The sequence below is a fragment of the Bos grunniens genome, chromosome 18 (genome assembly GCF_055505025.1).
Source record: "Bos grunniens cultivar Pamir isolate PY7600 chromosome 18, Bosgru_T2T1.0, whole genome shotgun sequence".
Lineage (NCBI taxonomy): Eukaryota > Metazoa > Chordata > Mammalia > Artiodactyla > Bovidae > Bos > Bos grunniens.
The window spans coordinates 12,487,041-12,511,708 of record NC_141182.1 but is presented as its reverse complement, the minus strand read 5'-3'; the positions used below and the strand labels follow the sequence as shown (position 1 = coordinate 12,511,708).

Sequence of the window (24,668 nt, the reverse complement as noted above, 5' to 3'; positions counted from 1 at the left end):
GACATCTGAAAAGAACTAGGCTGAACTGCCTAAATTATCCCCCCAATGCAAAAAAAAAAAAAAAAAAAAAAAAATGTGGGGCGGGAGGGAAAAAGTCCTTATAATCAAGACAGAAGAGGTGAGAGAGACATTTTCCTTTGCCCCTGGAATTAGGTTTCTTCTCTGCTCAGTAGGACTCCGGGAGAGATGTTTGTTCAGGTTATTAAAACAACACCTTCCACACACCTGGACTTTGCAAAAACCATGTTTCCGATCTTTTCTTTTTCCTGCCAAAGTATTTTGGATTGGAGGCTGCTGATTTTTACCATTCTTGACCTTGCTGTCAGTGAGCTGAAAGCCTAATCGGGCCCCAGAGGGCCCCGTGCATCACTAGAATAATAAGCGACGATAACAGCAGAAGATACCGAAGTCAATCCCCCGCCACCCGGCATGGAGCCCTAGTTTGGGCGCCTCGGGCTCCTGCACCTGGAGGCAGCTGGGGCGGCCCCGTGGTGTCGGCGCCACCTTGAGGCCTACTAGGGAACTACCCTTAAAATAGTTGGGGGGTGGGGGTGGGAGTCAACCGTTTTGGTTACAATGGAGGTGCTGACACCTTATGGAGGCACCTTAGCATTGCATGGCAGGAATAAAGTAGAAAGAAGGTAAATAAACTGTGCCGAGTGTGGATCAAGAAAAAACAAAACATTTTCCATAGTTTTGCAATGTGTCAAGAACATGATGTGTTGGAAAACAGAAATGTCTTTGAAACTGCTTGGGGAGCAAGAAATCCTCTCTAGGGAGACTTGCTGAGGTTTTAAGCAAATAAAACCTGCTCGTCTTAGGTGTCCACAAGTCTGGCAATATTTTTTCCAGGGCTGTTAACAAATTGCTCTCCTCCGTGTCTCCCCGTGGCAGCTGTCTTTCTGCCCCGTGTGTAGCGTGAGTTTCAGGGAATTCATCAAAAATGTTTGTGCTGCACGTGTGTGCCTGACATTGGCAGGAACAACCCATAACCATAACCAAAGTTAAAAGAGACTTCAACATCTCTGCAACAGCTTCTGCTTTTGAGGCACAACCGAGAACTCAAAGATTGGACAAGCGAAAGGAGTTTTGTGTCTCTTTTCACTATTTTCAGTACATTTTCCTCTTGAGCTCACGAGGTTTTAGGGAAAGGGTCCAGGAATGACAGCAGTCTCAGGCTTCCAAAAGCTACCTGGGATCTGATGAACCCTTGGGTTCATCACAGTCAATGCTCTTTCTTAAAAATCCACTGCAATCCAGCACCTGGAAATGTTTTCCAGGGCAACAAGTGGGTCACTGCTAGAAACTTTTCAAACCACCGTTCATAAAAGGTAGCACCATGAACAACAAAATAACAGGGGTAAAGGCTATTCTTCACTAAAAGATGAAAGAAACTTGACAACTGAATGCAGTACTTAATCCTAGATGGAGGAAATTTAAAAAAACACTACTACAGGACAGGTTTGAGAATACCTGGAGAAATTTTAATCTGGCATCATATTCAGTAGTAGTCTTGTATCAAGGTTAAAATTCTTGAGTGTGATAATTATATGTGATCAAGTAAGAGCATGTCTTGTTTTTAAAAGATGCATGTCAAAATATTTAGAGCTGATATTAATCATCTCTGCAACTTTTAAAAGATTCAACTAAGAGGGAGGGTGTGTATAGAGAGGAGACAGAAAGAGAAATGTATCTAGAATGAGGCCAATTGCTGAACCTATGGTATGTGGGTATTCATTGATTTTGCAAATTTTCTCTAACTTTGAAAATTTTCAAAATTAAAAACAAATGGGAGAAAACCATCTTTGTTATTTTGGAAATTAAAAAGGGATGTGACACAGAGCAAACATCTTTCCATGGAAGGAAATTAGGGCTTCCATATTGTAAACTACTGTGGGGGCCCAACTGGCCCCCAGTGTCTCCCCTCCTTGTGTTCTCCAAGTTTCTGAAAAACAATCTTGAACAACCATGGATTTTATCACATTAACTGTGGTTGTTCTGTTTGTTTGTTTGTTAAAGCTGATTGTCTAAGGAGCCTTGTTGTTCAGTCAGTAAGTGTGTCTGACTCTTTGGCAGCCTATGGACTGTAGCATACCAGGCTTCGCTGTCCTCCACTATCTCCTGGAGTTTGCTCAGATTCATGTCCATTGAGTCAGTGAGGCTTTCTAACTGTCTCATCCTCTGCCTCCCCCTTCTCCTTTCGCCTTCAGTCTTTCCCAGCATCAGGATCTTTTCCAATGAGTTGGATCTTTCCATCAGGTGACCAAAGTATTGGAGCTTCAGCTTCAGCATCAGTCCTTCCAATGAATATTCAGGGTTGATTACCTTTAGGATCCACTGATTTGATCTCAAAAATATAGTCATGTCCAACTCTTTTCAACCCCATAGACTGCAACCCACCAGGCTCCTCTATCCATTAAATTCTCCAGGCAAGAATACTGGAGTGGGTTGCCATTACCTTCTCCAAGGGATCTTCCTGGTCCAGGGATCGAATCTGGATCTCCTGCATTGCAGGCAGATTCTTTACCATCTGAGCCACCAGGGAAGCCCCTAAGGAGCTTATCTATCTTTATAATTCAAGCACTGCCCCAATTAGCACAGTCAAAATTGGAGAAATCTAATAGAGTACTGTAGATGTTTCCAAAACAGAGTACTAAAGATATACGTATGTTCTTGTTGTTGTTGTTCAGTCACTCAGTTGTGTTTGACTCTTTGCGACCCCACGGACTGCAGCATGCCGGACTTCCCTGTCCTTCAATATCTCCCAGTTTGCTCAAAGTCATGTCCATTGAGTCGGTGATGCCATCCAACCATCTTGTTCTCTATCATCTCCTTCTCCTCCTGCCTTCAATCTTTCCAAGCACCAGGGTTTCTTCTTAAAGAGAGCTAAATGGATGCCAGACCTTTATAGTTGGCCGTTTCCTTGTTGCTGTATAGTTGGTTTGCTTACACAGTGTATCAGTCAGTTGAGGCTGGTATATGCTGCAGTGATAACCCAAGTCTCATTGACTTCATAGTCTTGAGCCAACAGCTGGGTGTCACTCAGGAGCCTGGGTTTTCAAAGGCTGCCTCTCCTGTCACCTCGGCAGGGGCAAGAGAGGGAGATTCTGCCCTGGAAATTAAGTGTCCAAGTGACGTGTCTTTTCCATTTGCAACTCACCAAGCTGATCACGTGGCCCCAACACACCCCAGGGACGGGAAGTTCAGTCTTCCCTGGGCCCAGGCAGATGATGAGCTGACTTTTGTTTGGCAACCTCATGTCTGCTACACAAGTCCTACCTCTCCAGGCAGTGGCAACTCTGTCTTGTTTCTCTGCAGCCCTAGTGCCTTGCAGGGTACCTTGGAGCAGGTGGACAGGAAGTGTTTATTGAATGAATGTATGACTTTTCTGAGACTTTTCTCCCTAATAAATACAGAGAAACTATAATGCATGCCCACTGTGTGCCAAGATGTTCTACCTGTGACATCTCATTGAATCCTCTTTTGGGGTAGGTACTGTTACTATCACCATTTTAAAGGTGAGGAAACTTAAGTCTAGAGATTTTAAGTAACCCCAAATTTTCAGCTACAAGTGAGGGAATTGGGATCTCTTAACTCATTACTTTGCTGCCTCTTTGAGATTAGGGTTAGCGTCTTGGAAATTAGAGACAACTTAAAAAGTTAAAATACAAACTTCTATGTAAATAGTCTATGGGGAAACATACATTTATATAATTTCATGACTATATATATACACAGTCAAGAATGTGTGTATGAAGGCATGACTTCTGAACACATGACTCAATGTCTATGACATTTTAGTTTTTTATACCACCAACTTGCAAGCCTGTAATTAACCCTGTGGGGTAAAGGGATTCATTATCAGAGCCCAGAAAAAGCAGACTGCTCCCTGGGAGGTGCAGACAGGGCTTTGATTGTTGGACAGGGCAGGCAGAGAAAGAGGTGAGGAAGCTGTTTTTCACCGAGTCTTCAGACTGTGGGTTGGGTATTCTGAGCTCCAGGAAATACATCAGGCTTAGAATCACCATCCTCCCTCAAAGTGAGCACTGGGTCTCACGGTGACCACAAGAGAGGGAGATCCTAGGGGCCTACAAAGGACTGAACGAAGCAGAGTGACTCACTCCCCAGGGGGAAGGGAATCTAGCTTCTCGGGAGCCAGCTTCTGTTGTTATTAGAATTGTTTTATTATTCTACTTATTTACTTTTTAGCACTTTAGGAGGTGTTTGTGTGAAGATGACGCAGAGAGAAGAGAGGGAGCAGAAAGCAGACCGTGCCATTTAACATCTGTAGAGTCTCACAGGAGAGGAATTGAGTCATGGAGGAGCAATCCCGGTCGGCTTCCCGGAGTAGGGGCCCTCTGGGGACTAGAAATGGAGGTGGATGTGTTTGAACTGGCAGTGGGCTCGGGCAGGCTACGGGTGTTCACTCGGTAGCTCCCTCTTCTGCCCACTCACCCCTGGCAAATGCCCCTCAGACCTAGCGCTCAGTGCTGGCCTGATTGAGAAGAAACCTTCAGGGACCACACGCACCGCCCTCCTCCCGGGGCGCGGAATCGCACGCGCATGCGTGAAGCGGAGCGTTCCCACCAGGCCTCTGCCGCAAGGCCACCGTGCCCCCACCCCCCCGGTCCAGACCAGTGCGCAGGCGCGGGGAGTGCGCGCACCGGTGACGTCACTTCGCGCGGGACTCCGCCGAGGGAGGCGTCGCGCACTGACAGCGTCGCCATGGAGCCGAGGGCGGGTGAGGGGAGGCCCCGGGCACCACCTGAGAAACGCGCGGGGGACGCGGAGGGGCCACATGAGAGTCGGGCAGGGGACGCTGAGGGCTACCTGAGAGACGGGCCAGGGAAGGCTGAGGGGCCACCTGAGTGTCGGGCGGGGGACGCGGAGGGGCCGCCTGAGAGACGGACCGGGGGTCGCGGAAGGGCCGCGTGAGGGACGGCAAGGGGTCGCGGAGGAGTCCCCGGGGATTGGGAGGAGAAACCGCCAGAGACAGAAGGGGGACATGGACGGGCGGGGTCTCCCAGGGTTCTGAGCGGGGTTGGGACGCTGTCGGTGGAGTAGGTAGAAGAAGCGGGGCTGCCTTCTGGGTAGGTGGTGGTGTCCGTTTCCTCACCCGCCTCCGCGCGATGAGCGCTGTCTCCTGTGTCGTCTGCTCCAGGCCCTGAGGAGGCTCGCCCCAGAGCCCCTGAGCTTCAGTGATTGATTGCAGGATTGCCTGGCAAAGATGGTACTGAGGCTCTTGCTGCCCCACGGTCTATTAAAGCCGAGTTCGAGAAATGTGAATAAATCCCCTCTTCCGTTACTGCCCGGGCAGCATGGAAACAGCACGGGAAACAGGTGCTGGTAGCTCGGTGGAATGGTAACAAAGACCTTCGGAGACGCTTGCCAAGTGCCAGGACTGCGCTCGGGGCTAGAGGTAGAAGGAGGAGGGAGACCCAGGCTGACCTGACGGGCAGTTACAGAACAGGGTTCATGCATTTCTCACATTAATATATGTCACCTTTTATTGTCCTAATTATTTCCCATGTTTTGGTAACTTTCCAAGGGCAGGGACCTGCCCTTACATTCTCTCCTTCCCCTTGCAATTAGTCCACTGCGTTCTAAATGGGAGTCACTCAGATGTGATGATTAATTGACTCTGGACCAAGGGCAGCAATTCCTACAACTCCTGGGTCCCACACAGCGTCCTGCACAGTGCTGGGGATATTGTTGGACCTCTGAGTTGTTAGTGAAAGTAATCTCATAGCTTTTTAAAAAAAAATTATTTATTTATTTGGCTGTCGTGGGTCTTCATTGTTTGCAGGGGCTTTTCTCTAGTTGTGACAGGGAGGGGCTGCTCTCTAGATGCAGGACACAGGCTTCTTATTGAGGCTGCTTTCCTTGTTGTGGCACACAGGCTGTAGAACGTTCAGGCTTCAGCAGCTGTGGCTCCCGCCTCTAGAGCACAGGCTCAATAGTTGTGGCTCCTGGGCTTAGTTGTCTCTCGGCATGTGGGATCTTCCTGGACTGGGAATCAAACCCATGTCTCCTGCATTGGCAGGCAGATTCTTTACCAGTGCGCCACCAGGGAATTTGTTTTAATGGTTTCTGTTTTGAAAAACAACAACAACAACAACAAACAGTGAGGGCGTTTTGGGTTCCTCAAGAATCAAAGGTCCCAAAGGAGGAATGTCTGTCTCAGCTAGCCCTGACGGGAGAGGAGGGGTGAACCAGAGAAGGGAGGAGAGGAGGTACAAAGACCTGAAAAAGACAGGGGTACAGATGTGTGAGGCCAGGGACCGACACTGGGCCACTTTTTAAATTCAAGGTGGGGAGTGGCAGGAGATGAGGCTGAAGCGGTCAGCAGGGCTTTGCAGCTCATTCCACACTCTGTGTCAGGGATCCTCAGAGCACTGGAGCAGCATGGAGGGGAGACTTCCTGGAGGTGGTGCTAAAGCTGGGCCTTGAAGAGGGAGGCTTTGACTGACAGGGAGTAGAACAGACTTCCGGCAGAGACCAGAAAGTGCAGAGTTCCCAGCAGGAAAGAACAAGCCAAGTCCTGGAAACTGTCTACATGGCCTTAACCAGGCCGACAGCACTATAGTCCCGCATCCTTGGAGATGCTTGTTCCCTAAATACACGTGAATCTGCAGTCCTGATTTCTGGTTCAGAAGGGTCAAGAGGCACCCGAGTGTTTGCAGTGGGCTCCAGGATGCTCTGGGGTCTACCTGTGAAGGGCCTGGTATGGGTGCTGTTCCAGAGGGATCTGTGTCTAGCCTGAGGGCACAAGCACTGGAAACCTTTGGCTCTGGTCCTTAACGTGATAAAACTACATGTAAAAGTTTAATAAAGCATTATAAATTGGCGAGGTCTGTAAAGGCATATGTCAGTAGCAAGGTTGGACACCCCCCTTCCCATCAGTCAAGGACTGCTTGAGTAAAATTTGACCTACCCACATCATGGAATACTATGCAACTGCAGAAAAGAATGAGGGTGCTTTTTATATACCGTATGGGCCAATCTGCAGGATAAGTAAACAGCAACAGAACCCAATGCAGTATATGTAGCTGTTTGTCTCAGGCGCCCTCTTAGGAAAAGAGAATGAGGGACAAGAGTGGAGTGTCTCTTGTCTGAAGCCTGAGATGCCTGGGGAAAAATTCATCAGGACAAACAGATGCAACTGACTATCTCAGGGGAAGGGACCTGGTACTCAGTAGACAGTGAGAGAGGCTCTTCATTATATAGATGCCTTTGTGTGTTTTAAAACTCCATTTACAAAAAAGTTATTTAAAATGTAATTTATTCAGAAGATTCAAAGTCACATAATCCATAAATGTTTATGGTGAGAAGCCAGCCACCAGCCACCTCCCACCACCCGGGCTGGGGGCTCCAGGTCTGCTGTGGGACGGCTACCTTGTGTCACTTTTGAGCAGCCTTTGCTCACTCAGGGGAGACTGAGGACCTGAGAGGGTGAAGCTGCCCCTCTCTCCCGCCCAGGCGTTGACAGGTGCCATGTCACAGCAGAGTGATTTGGCGCAAACTTCTGCACAGGTGCAAGGATAGGCCTTTGGACTAAGAAAAACAAAACTCCATATAAATGCGTTTATGTGAATGTGCCACTTTTGTTTTTTTCCCGCTTGACTGGAAACTGCTTTTTGTAGTTCTCCATTTCAAGAGGAGCATGTAGTTAATGCAGGGTTTCTAAAGGCTTTCCCTAATCAAATAATTAAGGAATATTTGTTGCCTGAAAATTCATTTCCAAAGTGAGACCTAGAATAAAGATTCTCGCAATAAAGTGGATTGCAGTAGGTAATCCAAAGTAGCAGCTGGCTTACACGTCACTCAGGCAAGTGAACAGGCCTTGCAGAAGGAGGGAAGTAATCATAGTTGTCTCAAGACTGACAGACAGAGTGAGATCACAGAGCCTTGACTGAGCAGGATCGTGTCTCCAAGAAGGGACTTAGGAATGCTTGGGTCGATGGCTTGAGTGGTGTTTGTGCTGCTGCTACAGGTTCATAGAACAGGCTTCATTAAGCACTTGGTTATGTACACTGTGTTTGGACTATAACAATCTGTTGAGGTGTAAAATGTCACCGGCCTTGGTTTTTCAACGTAGGGGTCAGAAGCCCTAGATTCTGTCTGGCGTGGCAGAGCTGAGGGTGCAGTGGGAGCAGGCGGGCCCTGGGCCCTGGGATGGCTGTGCTGTGGGGTTCCTGTCCATGTGTTTATCAGTCACACCTTTTATTGCTGTAGGTGTTTCCAAACAGGACATTCGTGAGCAAATTTGGGACTACATGGAATCACAAAATTTAGCTGATTTTCCCCGGCCTGTTCATCACAGGATTCCCAACTTCAAGGTACTGAGGCATTCCTGGAACATTCACAAGGAAATTGGGATATTCCTGAAGGAGTAACAGTAGTAAGACAGTTACCACCCCGCTTCACGGTGAATTTGAACTCGCTGAACAGTGAGTGGTGTGAAATCTGAACCAGCTGGCCAGGATGTCTCTATGCTTAGAGATGGCCTTCATCATCTTATTAATACTTAACACTCACTCTCAAGCGCCTCTTGCCTTTCTGTGCAGGATTGGTGGTTGAGTTGCATCTTGCCCTGAGGTGGTACTGAGGCTACTGCTACCCATTTGGTACAGAGTGGAATATTTCTCCCGGCTGGAAGCCTTCGATCCTGTGGTGCCTTTTCACACACCGGGCTCCTAAGGGCTGACGTACTCTGAGAGGGAGCCCCAGCCAGTGGGGCTGGCTTCCAAGCCCTTTGTACCCTGGCTGCCCCCTTAGACATTTCTCGGGTGACCCCAGACCTGGTCTCAGCACTGGCCCTCATGCCTGTATGGGGGAGGTGCTGGAGCATCAGGCTGTAGGTGGCTCAGGGCAGTGGCCTCTTGGTAACATGCACTTGCATTTAAAAACAGGGTGCTTCTCGGGCCGCCGAGCATTTCCCACGTTTGCAGGCGTTCAAAATGGCCAGAACCATTAAAGTCAACCCTGACGCTCCCCAGAAAAACGCCCGTTTCTTCGTCCTTGAAGTAAGTGCACCTCTGTCTTTCTACCTAACCAGGGCTCTTATCTGGCTTGCCAAAACATCAGAGACCTCGAGGTTTTTGCCAGAACGCAGGAACTTAAAGTGGACCCTGATAAACCACTGGAAGGCGTCCGGTTGCTAGCGCTGCAGGTAATCCCATTCCCTGAGCCAGAGCCCTGGCTGCTGACCAGCCTGCCCGCTGCAGGTGGCTGGCGAGTGGGCACCATCCTGCATTTGGAGGGAGGGTTCTGATTCCCTCCATGCAGAATGTGTCTGTGGAGTTGTTTTTCCCAGGACATTCAGAACTCTTTCATTGTCAGTCAGAAGTCCTGAACGTGTCTGAATTCAAAGAGAAAAGGCATTGATGTACCTCTCCAGAAGAAAACAATTAACAATATGTATATTTCTCCTACTACATTTGTGATACTATAATTCTTTGAAACTTGATGACTTACAAGTAAGAAATCTGATAAATGAGTTCCCCAAACACATGAATTAGAACAGTGTTTCTTATATATAATAGGTCCCTTTTCAAGAAGAAAAATTACCCCCAGGGTTGCCTTAATTTATAATTTCATTTAATAGGCATAAATATAAAACTTGGCATAAATTTTAATTTCATAGCTCCAGTGTGATTGTAAAATCAAAATACACATGTAAATTAAATATAAACAAAACTATAAAAGCAGTAACATTCAGGTGACAGCCTTCATTTCATTTAATGGCTGATGTTGGGGCAGTGTGGGGTCTGTGGGATCCTGCCGTATGCTGCTGGGCTCAGGTGGCGGCTCAGTTTCCCTACACCTCCTGAGAAGCCTTGCTCTGCGGGCACCTTCCATCCTGGGTGGGGGGCGCATACTCAATCAGGCTAGGATGGTGATGTGCACGACCACGGAGCATGCCTGGGGGTACAGCTTCCCAGGCTCGACCCCAGACCCTCATCTGGTGCTATTACTAGAACTCGGTCATAGTAAACGCACTATGAGACCTCCAGGTCTGAGCGTCCTGTCTGTAAGTTAGCACCTGCCGGGGAGCTTTGAAAGACTGCTGCTGATGTCCAGTTCTGAGTCAGGCTTGAGTGGACCTGGACTTTGGTGAGCCTCAGAGCTCCCCAGGGACCTCTAGTTTGCAACCAACGGGTTAGCAGAGTATTGGGCAGTACACCAGAATCTGGAGACTGCAGACAAAGTCACCCAACTCTGTTGTTACTTCTGTTGAAATACGCTTCGTGGGGTTGAAAAACCTTTATTTAAGAAAGCCAAACTGTAATTTTATAGGACTTTTATTGGTCTTAGGCTGTCATCTCCTGCTCAAAAAGTAAAATATGCTATTTTTTACATAAAAGAGCTTATAAATTTTATAATTGCCTAATGGCCCACCCTTGTATAATCTGCAGCAGTGTCCTTGGCCGTGGTTCTCAAACTTACCCTGTGCATCAGGAGTCCTGGGTAGGCTTATTAAACCAGGCTGCTGGGACCCACCCCAGAGCTTCTGATCATGTCAAACGGTGCCCAGAAGCCCCCACTCTGAAAACCTCTGCTCTGGGTCTCGCAATAAACATTTGAGAATTAAATAGAAGAAAACGACTGTTGACACAAGTCAGTGTAAATTATTGATTATAATGGGTACTGATCTCCCAGACTGATTTACTGAGCAGCAAATTAGATATAAGTGCTTGATGGGGTAATGTCTTAACGTGGCTTCAAAATAAAACATCATTGTACCTGGATAGGGCTTAATTCGAGGAGCATAAGGCACAGCAAGATTATGGGTGGAGTTTTCTTCAGGACAGACTTCTTTTGGATTTGCGTCATCATTTTCACTGGGAACAGTTTTGAATGGCAAGTAGAATAGAATCAGCAAATTTTACAAACCCTCGCCCCTTTATTCTGAGTCAGGGTAGTGTAAACCGCTCTTAAGTAAAGTCGTGCCCAAGTGTTATTTAGTTGAGTTTGCAAACCAGCTCGTCTTCTTGACACATACCCCAAAATACAGGTAATGGTAGCTTGCTTCTGTTCTAAATGTTAAAACAATATGTAAGAAAGTTCCCATGTTAAATTTTGTAATTTATTCACTGTCTTTTTTTTTTAAAGAGCAAAAAAACATTGTTGGTTCCAACACCACGACTGAGAACGGGGTTGTTTAATAAGATTACTCCACCCCCTGGGGCAACTAAAGACATCTTGAGAAAATGTGCCACCTCTCAGGTGAGTTTGGAAGCAGCACCAGCCGCAGGGAAGAACCACTCTCAGCCATGCCCTCTGGTGAGTTAGAACAGTGTGACTCCGCCACAGGGTTGAAGTCTGTGTTTAGTAAAACCAAATAAAGAGTGGTGTGGGGTGTTCAGCAATCTTGTCGTTACAGGAACCCAGCAGAAAAGCTGCCAGGCACTTGGTTTTTCTTTTGCACCAAGGTGACAAATAGTAAATTCCTGGTAAGAAAGAGAAAAGGAAAAGCCAATTTTCTGGTACTCTGACGCCCTCTAGAGTTAGCTTTTGATGCTGTTCAGTGTCCTAGAGCATTTTCTCTGATACCACCAGAAACAGGGTAGAATTTCCAAAATATGTTCAATTGGAAATTGTCTCACCAAGTGCTGAAGTAATAAAGGCTTTAGTAATTCAGCAGTATTTTTTTACTGCCTCATAATGCGATGAAACCAGTATACTGTAAACATTACATTAGAGTGCCTTATAATGAAATTTGTTTAGTATTTTATAGACAAAGAAATAGAATTTGGTGACTTTTTTCAGAGTTCTAGAGTTGACCCCAGATCATAATCTGATTCCTAATCTGGTGAAAATGAGAAATGGAGCATCAAGAAATACCTTTCTAAAAGGGATTTTCCACCTAAGTCTAGTGTATAACAAGTGAATGCTTTATTGTCATTTATTGATAACCTGTCTTATTGCAAAAACAGAATTTGGTGTGACATGCAAAAATACATATAATTAAGTAAGATAACAAAACGTGTGGGAAAAAAAATAAAGGGAAAACAAATGTGAGAATGTAAGAGATGACCCTGGTTCTGGTCAGTGTTCAAAGTGCCCACCACATGCTCCCCTGCAGTTGGTGGATGTGGCCACAGACCCGGGCCCACACTTCCGAGGGCTGGCAGGGAATCTGGTCAGTTATAATCATGGGTTGTGGACAGTAAAAGCAGCCCTTTTCCTCATACTGAAGTCCAGGTCAGATGTGGCTGTCGTGCCGGTGCAGTGGTCTGTGTCCCCCTTCACAGCGTCCCCTCCCCTTTGAAAAGTGACCAACACTCAGGTCGTTCCCAGGAGGCTCTGTGACGCGCCAGCACTGGCCGGTCTTTCATGGGCACTCCTGAAAGTATGGCCTGGCCAGAGTGAAGCCAGGCCGGCTCTCACGACTGAGCTTGAGTGCAAATTGAACAGTGTTTGGGCTCTTTTATATCATGAGATACTGGCTAGAAATCAGAGATCCAGGGTCATGAACCTCAGAGTGTTGTTTTCTCTGTGGTAGAGGAAAATGGCAAATAGAGAGTCATAAAGACATGTCTAATGCAGATGCAGGTTTAGTACGATTATTATTTAGGTGGCCAAAGCTTAGTGGTGAAATGCTGCCACCATGTATATCACTTTAGGAGACTGTGATGTCGCCTTACTTCATGGCAGGCAAGTCACTGAGTTTGTGCCTCAGCCTCCTGCCACTGTCATGCCCCAGCCACCTGTGTCTGCCATCATTGTCTTTGCATTTACTCTTTGACTCAGGAGTGTTCTGGGAACCACTCCAGGGGGAAGACAGAAGGGTCTGTTAACTGCCTAAGTCCCTCTTCCCCGCCGGTGACTCTTGGTTAAATAGAACAGGACTTTGGAGTGTCAGGGAGACTCCTGGTTGCTCATGCTCTGTCTGGTCAGACTGAGCAGGTGAGGCTGACCACTGAGAGAAAGGGGGGCCTGACAGACGGGTTACAGCACAGAAAACCTGATGCCAGTGTCTGCTACCCAAGGCTGCCAGGCGCTGAGCCCCCTGAAACAGGCTTGAAGATGCCAGCCATGGGCGAGAAATGCCTGGCTGCATGGGTGTGATGAGCTTAAGAAAAGACAGGCTTTCCCACAATGGGGGCCCCTGGGGACAATGACTGTGGTTTGACTGCTGGGAGGCCCCAAGGTAATCATAGTACCGCTCCTTGGACCAGTCACTTGTCGTGGACTTAGCACTTGTCCGGTGGCCACTCCTGCAGGGTACTGGGCCACGCAGTGTCCAACTCTAGTTCCCTAGATTTCCCCAGGGCCTGTCATCAGAGTCATGGCCGCAGTAGCCTCCCTCCACTCAGGCCGTGTTAGTTAGGATAAGTGGGTGTCCTTTGGGTGCTCTTTGGTTGAATAATTGGCTATTCATGCAGAGAGGCCTCCAGTGTTCATGGTGAACTAACATGTCCCATACGCTTAACGGCCGCGTCTTACATGCTGGATGCTTTGCCTGTGCTCTGTCATCTCATTCCAATGTGCGGGACGAGGCAGGGCTGCTGTCCCTGTGTCACAGAGGAAGAGACTGATGTTCAGAGAGCTTCCCTCTGCTGAGGCCGCAGAGGAGGGGTCTGGACCCAGTTCCTGTGACTCCTGGCCCTGGGTTCTAATCACTGTGCTCTCCTGCCTCCTGGGAGAGAATGATTTACTGAATATTATGCAATGAAAGTCCTATTCATTTGCTGTCAGATCCCCCTGGTGAAGAATTGTGGGAACTGCCTTAAAATGGTTCTGATGCATGGCTTCCTGAGCTGCTGCTTCCGCAGTGCTGCATCGTTTGCTATGGGGCGGCTTACCTGCTTCCCGCGGGAGGTTCGGAGCCTGAGCGCACCTCCCCGTGGGTTATGAGGCAGGCGGTCTCGCTGTGCCGGGAGCTCTCAGGTCGCATGTCTGTTCACAGGGCGTGAGGAACTACAGCACTCCCGTGGGCTTGGACTCCAAGGTCCTTGTGGACTTAGTTGTGGTGGGGTCCGTGGCTGTTTCTGAAAAAGGTAAGATTAAGAACAGAAACTCTGAGATGTGACCACTGACTGTGCAGCCTGCTGTTCCCCCAGCGCTCCGGCCGCCTTACAGATGATGACAGTGAGTAATTTCAGCTTTCTGGGTGCATGCCTGGCCGCAAAACCACTGCATCTATCACTCATGTTGAAGAATTAACTCAGTCCCGCCCACTCTTATCCCCACTCAACACCTTTACAGCATTTCCACTTTTCCTTAACAGGAGAAATGACATGAGGTCATCTCTTTTCAGGTGGTGAAAGATTTCCTCTCTGTTCTTAAGTTAACTGGAACTGGAGCTGGATTTATTTGCAGTGTGTCAGTAAATAGTTGGTTTTGGAGAGCCTCCAGTAAATGGAGAAACGTTGGGTTCTGAACCTCTTTTTTCTTGTGTAGCAGTAGCTTCCTGGTCAGTGCAGGGTGTCCTGAGCCTGCCTGTGGGGCCTGAGGCTTCTCCCCGCAAGCCTGCGAGCTGGGAAAGCGTGGGTCATCTGGGTGCTGGGCTGAGCCGCCCTCGGACTTGTTTCCCTGGGGCCTCTTCCCCTCTGCCCTGCCCCACTCCAGGCTTGGCTTGATGCTGTCTGGGAACAAGCTGCTGCTTCTGGAGTGGGGTCAGCACATTGCAGACTTGAACCTGTGTGTACGATTGGGGCCCCTGCCACTAGGAAAGCGTTCTCTTTCTTCTTTTCCTACCAAGAAATTGTCCGGAGATGCTCATCCCAAATCTCTCTTTGGAAGTTTATCAGCCAAAGCCACGTTCTTCCTTCAGTAGGTTCCCAGTAACTCGCTGGCGATTCCCAGTAAGTCGTTGGTGAGAAGCGCTGTAAGTCTCTCGTTCCCAACCCTGAGCATTGTGTTTTTCAGTGTCAGCCTTTAACATTATCGCCCTAAATTTACTCTTTCCCCTGCTCCTGATCTGAGCTACTGTGTGAGACACCTAGGAGCAGGATGTTACAATTCTGGGTTCCTTGTTTTCCATGTGTTCCCGTTACGGACGCTTTACCTATGTCCTCAGGGTACCCTCTGTGTGCAGACACGCAGAGGGTATAGTGTAGTCATGTCCTATGGTCTAGGGGGCCTTTGAGGACTACCTGTGGGATGACTCCTAGGAGAGGAATTGCTGGGCCAATGGGTTTTTAAGTCCTGATGTTGCCAGGTTACACCGCAGCAGGGGTGCCCACCTCACATCCTCACACGCCATCTGCCTTGCCTCCCTCTCTCTTCCCCTGTTAATAACTAGGACTAGCACACCTCACTTTTTGTGTCTGATAGTAAGCAATGGTATTTGAGTTGCCTCTTGATTTACATCTGATTTGGGTGAGCTTGAATGTTTCTCCTGTGAACACTGTTGCCTGTCTCTCTGGTCCGTTTGTACCCTCTGCTGCCCTGCTGTTGAATTGTCTTTCTCTTCTTTGCATGCATGGTTGAAGGCTTCTCATTGTAAAAGTGGCACAGTCAGGTCTGACTCTTAGAAGGATGCCTGAGTGATGGTGCTTCTGTGCTTGGAGAAGTGCTAACGTCACACAGAAGTCAGAACTCCTGGCTGGCCTGGGCGTCCTACTGAGAGGAGTAACTGGACTTGGCTGGGAGCTCACAGCACGCTCACATCCATTGTCTTGCGTCCTTTCCCCCTGCTTAGCTTGTCCTTGAGCTTCAGATAACAAATCCTTTTCTTGTGCCGCATTTGTGAATTTGCAACATAGCCCTGCTTAAACTGCCTCCTTCCAAGTTGTGGGGCTGTGCTCTTAGTTCCCTGACTAGGGCCTGAGCCGGCGCCCCGCACAGTGGCCGTGCAGAGTGCTAAGCGCCAGGCCCCCAGGGAGGCCCCTGCTTAGCGCCTCAGGCAGGGCTGAGCCAACTCACGTCCGGGCCCCTGATGCAGACTTCCTGCTTTCCCTGCACAATGAAAACGACTTGCCTTTAGTAGGAACTTGTGTTTAGTGCTTTAAAAACTACTCTTCCATCCCTTTTAAATGTGGATCTGTTAACATAAAGCTCACGTAAGTGCTAGCTCTACTTCCTTTGTTAAGGTGCACAGGGTGCCAAGTTCCTTGACTGTGTTATCCGAGGTACCCGTCCTGCGCGGCACTTTCCCTTGAACTCCCCCAAGTCCACGATGAGAAGTGCGCTCCTGCCTGATTCTCCAGAACCCACACGTGCTGCTTCTCTGCATTGCCTCTTAGGCTGGAGAATTGGGAAGGGAGAAGGCTATGCTGACCTTGAATACGCCATGATGGTGTCGATGGGAGCGGTCAGCCAGGGGACGCCAGTGGTCACCATCGTCCATGACTGCCAGGTGCTTCCTGGGAACAGGCCAAGCAGAGCCGCCATTGGGCATGGAGCGCGAGGGCTGGGGCGGGGCAGCTGGGCCTCTGCCTTCTTTCTGCACCGTGTCGGGTGTGGCTTGCCGGGCTGGATGTGCTTGGTGGCGTGGCAGCTGGGCCTGGAGCAGGACGGGTTTGGGGGACATCATCCTTCCATCGAGCGGCGCGGCGAATGTGGCTGGGGCCGCATCCCCAGCAGCTCCCTCACCCGCTTCTGTTCGACCAGGTCGTCGACATACCTGAAGCACTCCTCGAGGACCACGACCTCACTGTGGACTATATCCTCACTCCAACTCGAGTCATCACCACAGGGTGTGAGCGCCCCAAGCCAGCGGGAATCGCATGGTCCAAGGTGGGTCATGTGAGGTGGAGCGAGGCTAGCGCCGGCCTGTGACTCACAGACACCTCCTCTCCCTGTGTTCTCTGTCAGGACTGCTGTCCCCAGGCCTGCGTGGCCACCCGCGAGCTTTTGAACAACAGCTTCTGAATCAGTCTCCAGGCGTGGGCTGGAGAACATACTTAAGAAGCCCACCAGATCCTCCAAGCAGGCAGGATTCATGACACAAGCGGTAGCGACGGGAGGTGACCAGCTCTACTAGGAGAGCTAATGCCGTGAATCTACTTGCCAGCTGGTTTCATCTCTAAGAGCTGTCTTCTGCCACCCCAGCTACACACGGGCTTTCCTTTTGTAAGCCAACTTTCTCAGTGCCTCTTCTGCATCTCCATGCAGAATGGAATTGGTAGGAGGCAGTACCCACAGCTTCATAAGCTGATGCCATGGTAACTTTCTCTCCAGAGTAGGCAGTGGCATGTATCACAGACTGGTCTACAATAGAAGTTTGACCCCAGAAGCCAACCTCTAGGTTATGATGCTGTCTGCTGGAAAACAGCCAGAGTTACTGAGAAAGCTGGAGAAGTTGTGCTCCGATTGAATTGAAACTTTTGGTCAAATTAGCATGTTTGTCCATATTTCACATTCCTTACACTTGAGTCATCCAAGGCTGGAAGGCTGCTTTCCTCTGGGCGTGGGAATCAGCAGTGTCCACCACCAAAGATGGCCCAGAGGGGACATCCTGTGCTCTCACCCCGCCCCGAGGGTCTCCCTGCAGAACACCTGCGCTCCTGCTGGAATCACCCCTGGTGAGAGCAGGGAGAAGGTGCAGCATCCTTCATGACTGTTGAAACATCCCTCAGGGTGGTTAGAACTTAGGGTTCCTTGGAATCCAGGCCCACAGTCTCCCTATAGATGAGTGGTGGCCCAGACACCGGCCATGGGAGCGAGGGGGCTGTGCTCAGGGCTGAGCATGTGATCTGGGAGAATGCGCCAGAGGGGCCACTCTTCATAGCTGAGGGCCAGCTGTGGTGCAGGGAGGGAGGGTTCTGGGGGCCTCGCCAGGGTGAGGAGATGGTTGCCTTGGAGAATACCTGTAATTTAGTAAGAAAAAGATGAAAACAGGAACAAGTTAGGTCATCAGTTGTGTTAGATGAATATAATCCCTCTTAGATGAAAGAGAAGCACAGTCCAGCCACAGCTTCCTGAGACCCCTCAGCCACGCCGATGCCTGCTTGCCGGGACCTCACCGTCTTCCTGGGGGTTGCTAATCGTCACTGCAGCCATGGCAAGAATCCCTCACTGTGGGTCCTGAGTTCTCAGTTCTGCCACCAGCTGGCCGTCCCTCTGTGTGGGTCCTGTGAAGGCAGGGACTCTCCGCCCCCAGATTCTTGCCTGGCCCTGCAGTGTGTGCAGCCAGAGCACCTTGGGGACGGGGAGGTGGTGGGGGCGGCTCAGTGCTGCTTGTAGTGCTGTTTCAGCTTGGCTCCTGGGCACATATGGGCAGATCCTGATCCTTCTGTGACACTCCCCACATAAACTCACGTGACCCCAGTGTGGGCCGGGGGTGAGGTTAGAGCCAGTGTCGTCTTGGGTTGGTGGCAGATGCCTCGAGAGTCAGATTTCTGATTGTGTTGGGCTTAGTGTGCATTTGTAGGGGACAGGTTTTAAACTTAATCTCTAAAGGGAACATGTATTCATAAATGACTGCCATCTGCATGCTTCAGCAAGAAGTGATTGGGGCATACAAAAAAGTCAATTTTGCTTTATACCAGCTTTTTAATGGAATGATTAGTTACAGAAGGCGTAATTTTTTTCCTGTTTGATTAACAAGCGAAATCTTTTATTTCACATGGCAAATTGACAAAAAACCTAACAAACGTTCCTAACTGCCAGGAAAAACAGCACCCCTGGGGGTCCCCGTGTGGGAATCCAGCCTGTGTACTGGGCTCTCGGAGGCCATCACCTCGGGCCTCCATCAGCCCGCATGTGCCATTCCACAAGGAGCACAACGGGGGCCAGGGGACTGGGGAAGTGAAGTAGCAGAGGCCCCCCTCATCAGAGAGGCTTTTCCTTTAGAACTCATGGGGCGTGGGGCTGCGAGGCTGCGGAGAGGGCACTGACGCTGAGCTTTGCCGTCCTAAAGAACACAGTGCTCTCAAAATGAGCAGTTCTACATAAAAGGCTTGCATTTCTGCACTTCTGTTCCCAAGACCCCTCAGCGTGGCGATGCTGTGGGCTCGGTCGGTTCACGGTGTGCTGGAGGGCATTCCTTGTCCTGTCGCTGATGGCAGTCTGTCCGAGTGCCGGCTCGGGTCAGCGAGTTCCGGGGATGTGCACAGAAGGATGCGTGTGTGCAGCACACACGTTCTAGGATGGATATCTGCTGCGTGAGTGTGGAGCCTTGCCCCACGGGGCCAGGCTTCTTGAGAACGTGCATGTCTACCTGAGGCAGGCCTGTGGATCCACTGGGCAAAAATCATGGGAGTTTCAGTATTTAAGGGGCAGTCATCAGGCCGAGACAGCCTCACAGCGGGCCCAGTGGATGCACGGTGTTTACCAGGAGGTATGGCCTTGGTGGCTCCCACTGCTGGTGTGGGGACTGGGGTAATGTTTCATTCTTCCATACAAGGACATAAGACACACTTTTCATTTGACTGTGATTACTGTTTTAAATTTGATCATCCTTTCTAAATGATCCAATAACTTAAGAAATCCTTACGACTCTAAATATGACCAGTTTAAATTTGCTGCTAAACACTTCGAAAGAATACAAGAATTTGAACTCCTTAAGAAGGCAGACCAGGGATGTGGGAGGGAGTCGGGTTGGCCGGACTCAGGATGTCTTTGGGATTCTTTGGGACCCAGAGCCCCTAGTGGAGGAAAATGCCCTTTGATCAGGAAGCGTGGCCCCATCTTGTGGGTGTCTTCATGGCAAAGACATGGTTTTGTTTTCTTTTTGCATCTCAGTAGTGGGGCTTCCCTCATAGCTCAGTTGGTAAAGAATTCGCCTGCAATTCAGGAGACCCCAGTTAGATTCCTGGGTCAGGAAGATCCACTGAAGAACGGATAGCCTACCCACTCCAGGATTCTTGGGCTTCCCTTGTGGCTCAGCTGGTAAAGAATCCACCTGTTTTGTGGGAGACCTGGGTTCGATCCCTGGGTTGGGAAGATCTGCTGGAGAAAGGAAAGGCTACCCACTCCAGTATTCTGTCCTGGAGAATTCCATGGACTGTATAGTCCATGGGATCGCAAAGAATCGGACAAGACTGAGCAACTTTCACTTCACTTCACTTCAATGGGAAATGTGAGGAGGAGGAAGTTTTTCTCTGTGCAAGAGTATGCTCTGTTCTGAAGACTCGCATGGCTCCTGACTCAGCTGTGCCAGTGCCAAGAACAGTGTCTGGCTGGGGAGGCTCTAACTCCCGGGCGAGGCTCTGCTGCGGTGGAGTCACCTACCTGCATAGCACTGGGAGTGGGAGCCAGTGGGGGCTAGAAGCCTCTAGGTCTCTGAGAGGGTATTTGACATGCTTGGGTGTTCTTGTTTCCTCTCAATCTTATCCTAATCCATTGATTCTCAACCTGGGACCTGTGTGTCTCTTGCAGTTTGGAGGTTCATTCACAGGTGTTGGGATATTGTACACAGTTTTAGGGAATTCCTTTGTGGGAGGGAACCTTAGCTTCTCTCCAGGGTCTCTGACACCCTGCCAAGGATAAGAACCATTGCCCTAAGTCACATGTGATTCTGAATATACTGAGAACTCTGGTACTATTTGAACTATTTATTTTTGTAGAAAAATTAGACCTGTTCATTTTGTGTGCTGATCCGTGTTGAGGTACTCATGTCTGTTGGAAGCCTGCATTTGGACCATTGCTTGCCTCTTGGTGATCGAATTTTTTTTTTTTTTTTTTTTGCGGGATCTTAGTTCCCTGACCAGGAATTGACCTGCACCCTCAGCAATGAAAGTGAGGAGTCCTAACCACAGAACCACCAGGGAATTCCCTTGGTGACTGATTGTTTACGTGCTTTATGCCCCAAACAGAAGCCAGAATGCACCTCTAAAGGATAATTTGTCAAAAAGACCTGAGCTTGTCTCCCTGGCAGTGCTGGTGAGGGCTTCTGGTGGAGAGAGTTCCTTCTCTGCTGTGTGGTTCCTTAGGACACGTGAGACCAGTTCTGCCCCTGCTCAGCCCCCAGTGCCCCTGGCACACAGCACAGGGCCTCAGCCTCGAGTATTGGGGCTCTTTTGTCACCTCCGTTGCTACAAGTGCTCTTTGATCAACTTAGCCAAAAAGCCAAAAGGGTCCTTTGTGTGAAAGTCCTACTGGCTGAGATAACATTGTGTGTGGAATGCGTTGTTTTGTAGCCTGATGAGCCATTGCTAGAAAGTATTCTCAGTGTAGTGTTCTGTTCTACATTTGCCTTAATTGTGCTTTTTCGGTGACGCCTAGATGGGTTTGGCCCTTAGGAGGAGGGGTAGGAGATCCCACGGCCCCATTAAAGACCTCACCCCACCCGAGGTGTAGGTCAGGGGAGGGGACAGATACGGAGGTAGAAAGTGCCCTGTTATCCTGGGAGGTCGCCAGGGCAGTTGCCATTTACAACCCTGTAACCCTCACACCAGTGATCTTAGCTCCACTTTTGCATAGGATACCTCTTTGTCTGCCTTAGCCATCCAGCTACCCGGTGCCGTGTCCTGTTGGGCGGACACAGAGCGGCAGAGGGAGACAGCTGGCCTAAGGGTGCTGAGTCTTCCGCGAGCACGTGTGGCAGAGGCTCCTGCATGACCGGTGCTTCTTCCCTGGGACTGACGCCCTGAGAATAGCTGGAACTGCTTTGCTTTTTCAGATCAGCTGTGAGATGCTGGGGAAGATGCCCGTCCTCAGAAGCCTGCGCCACCAAGAGGAGCAGGCTGGGAAGGACGTCACCCTCCGGGACAGGCCCCGGAGCCCTCCGGGTGCCACCAGAAGCCCTCGGGACCTGGCCCCACCAGAATTGGGCTCTGTGCCTCTCAGCTCTGTTCAGATTGGGAACCTCCCCCGGGATGCCAGGGTGAGCGAACTGAAGCGGGCCCTCAGCGCACTGGGCGTGGCGCCCTCGCGGCTCACCTGGCAGGGGCCACAGCACAGGGCCTTCCTTCACTACCGGGACCCGGCCGAGGCCCAGCAGGCCATTGCCTGCCTGCAGGGCTTCCGCCTGGGCGCCAACACAGTGAGGGTGGTGCTGGCCAGGCAGCAGAGGGCCAGTGATCTGGTGGGCAGCCACACCGCAGAGCCACTACCTGACCATCAACCAACAATTGCTGGGCCATGATGACGTGCCGCTCCGGTCCCCAGCGAACTTCCGAGCCCAGCATAGCAGGCCGTGGTGGAGCCATTGCTGCCTGAGCTGCTGTTGAATTTGGTCCTTTCTGGGAAGTCTGAGCTTCCCTTTCTGGGAAGTCAGACATTGCTGCCCAGTGTCTCCTGGGGGCAGGAAGTCAGCCTGTGAGGGACTTGGAGTCTCTTGGAGACAGGAAGTTCATATTCAGGCTTCGGCGCATCCTGGTCCTTCAGCCTGCGGAATGTCACAGCCCTGCTGGTTTCTTGGTTGAGGGGACTGCGTGGGCAATAAAAGAACAGGAGTAAATTCTGACAGCAGTCTAGAGGGTCTGCATTCTGAACTTGAGAGGCGTGGGGGATTAAGAGGAGGTACATGGAAGAGTCTGCCAGGAGAGGCCTTGACAGGGACCAGCTGCAGAGGCACAGCAGGGTGGAACCAGCAGTGACCCTTTTGTTCCTAGCTTCTTGGCCTCTCACTGTTGGAGGGAAAAAGGTACGGTCACCCCACAGAAGCCAGGGGGTTTAGTCCAGTCCCTGGGGCACAGTCTGCTTATCTCAGCCCTGGTGCTGGAGATGGCGGCCAGTCCGACGGGGCCCCCTGGCCGTGTGGTCTCACCTCTGTCCCCTCCTCACCATTGCAGCTGGGCTTCTCCCTCTGGGTGACCCACACCACCCCCCGCCGGCCCATCCCTGCTGTCGGCCAGTTGCCCCCGCACAGCAGGAAGCTCTGCCTCTAGGAGATCCTGGCTTTGAAAAGTGAGGGGTCCCAGCCTGTGTCACAGACGAGGCCAAACAGATGCTCTCACACTCATTTGCCCACTGCTGTGTGTTCTCTGCATCTTTCCCTCCATTTCTCTCCTAAAACTAAGCTGGACTTTGGCTGAACTGTGCTTTCTAAACAGAAGCGCTTTTGCAGTTGATCCTGGGTGAAAAGTCAAGATAAGCATTTAAGTGGAGATTTTATTTTTTTCAAATGCATATTCATTGGAAGTGTTTATTTTTTCACCAGAGGGTCTTACTGAGCATGATTTGAGCCCATCATTACGCCTCAAGGGGGCAGGCCTTGCCTGCGCTTTGAAGAAAATGTTCTCAAGGCACTCAGTCTCTCTTTGAAAAGCATTTTCTTATTGGTGGAGAGTTTGGGAAAAGAATCGACCCTTAGATTTGCTCATTAAATGCCGCCTCTTTCCACATTTTTGTGAACAAAATCAAGGAGTAGAATATCTTAACACAGGCCAGACTGTCAGGGCTCTGGGCTCACCTTTCTCTGCCCAAACCATACGTCCCTTTCCCTCAGCTGGTGTCATTTGGTCACTTGTGTTCAGTTTGGCCATTCCAGACCAGCTGACTGCCCAGTCCAGAGTAGCGGCCTGATATCTGAACTCCTCACTCCCCGCTTGGGTTTCCCCCTTTCCCAGAACACCTCTTGCGTTTGACATGCTGGGTTTTGGTTGATGTCTTTATTGTTGGTTTGCCACCATTGGAGCAGCGCCCTGGGAGGTTAGGAAGTGAGCCTGTCCCTGCCTGTGCTCTCTGCCAGCCATCCTTTAGCCTCGAGAACCGCCTGCTGATGCGTGCGCAGAAATGAAGGGACCCGTCAGTCAGAGCCGAGGGGCAGGCTGTGTCCGTGCCTCACTCCTGGGGCCGGGTGTCCAGTGAGCCTGGACCCAGCTCCTCACACTGCTGAGCTTTGTGTTTCAGGGATGACCCCTGTGGGCTGGGCCAGGTTGCTGGAGTCCCCGTCACTTTTAGCCAGAAGAACCAAGGTGTGCTGATACACAGATAATCTGAATGCATTCATCGCTTTCATATTGGGACAGTAGGTTAGCAGGTGGGAGACGGCCTGAAACAGTAGCCCCCCCCCGATGTATCATGTGCGTGCCTCCCCTCGGGCAGCCCTGGAGCCAGAGTTCTCAGCCCTGCCAGGAGGGGCATCAGGGATCGTTTTTTGTTCCCAGGGTTCTTGAGTATTTGTCAGTGTCATAATCGTATAATTCACATAATAAGAGAATAATGGAAAATGAGCACTTGACAAGTTGCTGAGACTGCATGAACCTTTTTAAGTGGCTCTGCTGTGACTCTTGGGTCCCATCCTGTTTCCTGAGCAGCAGTGCAGCTCTGCCTGCGATGCAAGGAGACTCGACCACACCGGAGCAGCACCCTCTCCAGAAACCCAGCCTCCACTCTGCACGGGGGCCGGGTCCTGGGGCTGTGCCATCTCCTCTGTCTGTTCCTATGATATGACCACATCGTGGAGCCTCTCTGGGCATTTGTGTCCTCAGCTTTATAGTGAGAGGGTCAAGCGTGTTGTTCCTAAGGTCTGGCCAGTTCTAACATTCTGTTTCCTTTGAGGTTCACTGCTCGCCATCACTTAGGCTTTTCCATTCTGGAAGTTTGGGGCTGTCAGAAGTATTATACAAAGGGTGTCATCCCTCACCCCACCGCATAAGCAGCCTTGATACTGCCTCTTATTTACCTCTGGTCTTTCCTCCGCACAGTATTAAGACATAGCTAGCATTAACACACATGCTTCAGAACCACACAGATTTGGCCAAGAGCATCTGTCTTGCCACTGCCAGGCGCCTCCTCTCTGAGCTTCCACATGCTCAACTGTGAATGGACGTAGTGACAGGATCTCCTCTAGATTTGTTATTTTGAAGGGTGAATAAAGCAGCTTG

General features: G+C 50.1%; 1 protein-coding gene across 14 annotated transcripts; it reads left to right on the top strand.

Annotated features, from left to right (window-relative positions):
• The first annotated feature begins 4,671 nt into the window (after nucleotides 1–4,671).
• MTHFSD (methenyltetrahydrofolate synthetase domain containing) lies at nucleotides 4,672–22,303 on the top strand. 14 transcript variants are annotated; one of them, XR_015145334.1, is made up of 9 exons: nucleotides 4,672–4,741; nucleotides 8,236–8,339; nucleotides 9,059–9,172; nucleotides 11,116–11,229; nucleotides 13,916–14,006; nucleotides 16,197–16,309; nucleotides 16,564–16,689; nucleotides 16,768–17,025; nucleotides 21,518–22,303. XR_015145334.1 is itself a non-coding variant. In XM_086350236.1 (8 exons), the coding sequence occupies exons 1-8, from the start codon at nucleotides 4,726–4,728 to the stop codon at nucleotides 21,980–21,982; spliced, it is 1,143 nt and encodes a 380-aa protein (XP_086206362.1). In that variant the 5' UTR covers nucleotides 4,672–4,725; the 3' UTR covers nucleotides 21,983–22,303. The 14 variants fall into 14 exon arrangements, 9 of the variants coding, with proteins under 9 accessions (XP_086206362.1, XP_086206369.1, XP_086206363.1 ...); XR_015145335.1 differs by lacking the exon at nucleotides 9,059–9,172 and adding an exon at nucleotides 8,913–9,026; XR_015145337.1 differs by having other exon boundaries at nucleotides 4,672–5,230.
• The last annotated feature ends 2,365 nt before the right edge of the window (nucleotides 22,304–24,668 follow it).

What these genes read in the sequence shown, in the direction of transcription:
- MTHFSD (XM_086350236.1), top strand. An exon ending in GAAAATGTGCCACCTCTCAG is followed by an intron (nt 11,230 to 13,915) that starts GTGAGTTTGGAA and finishes GTCTGTTCACAG; the next exon opens with GGCGTGAGGAACTACAGCAC. An exon ending in CGTGGCTGTTTCTGAAAAAG is followed by an intron (nt 14,007 to 16,196) that starts GTAAGATTAAGA and finishes ATTGCCTCTTAG; the next exon opens with GCTGGAGAATTGGGAAGGGA.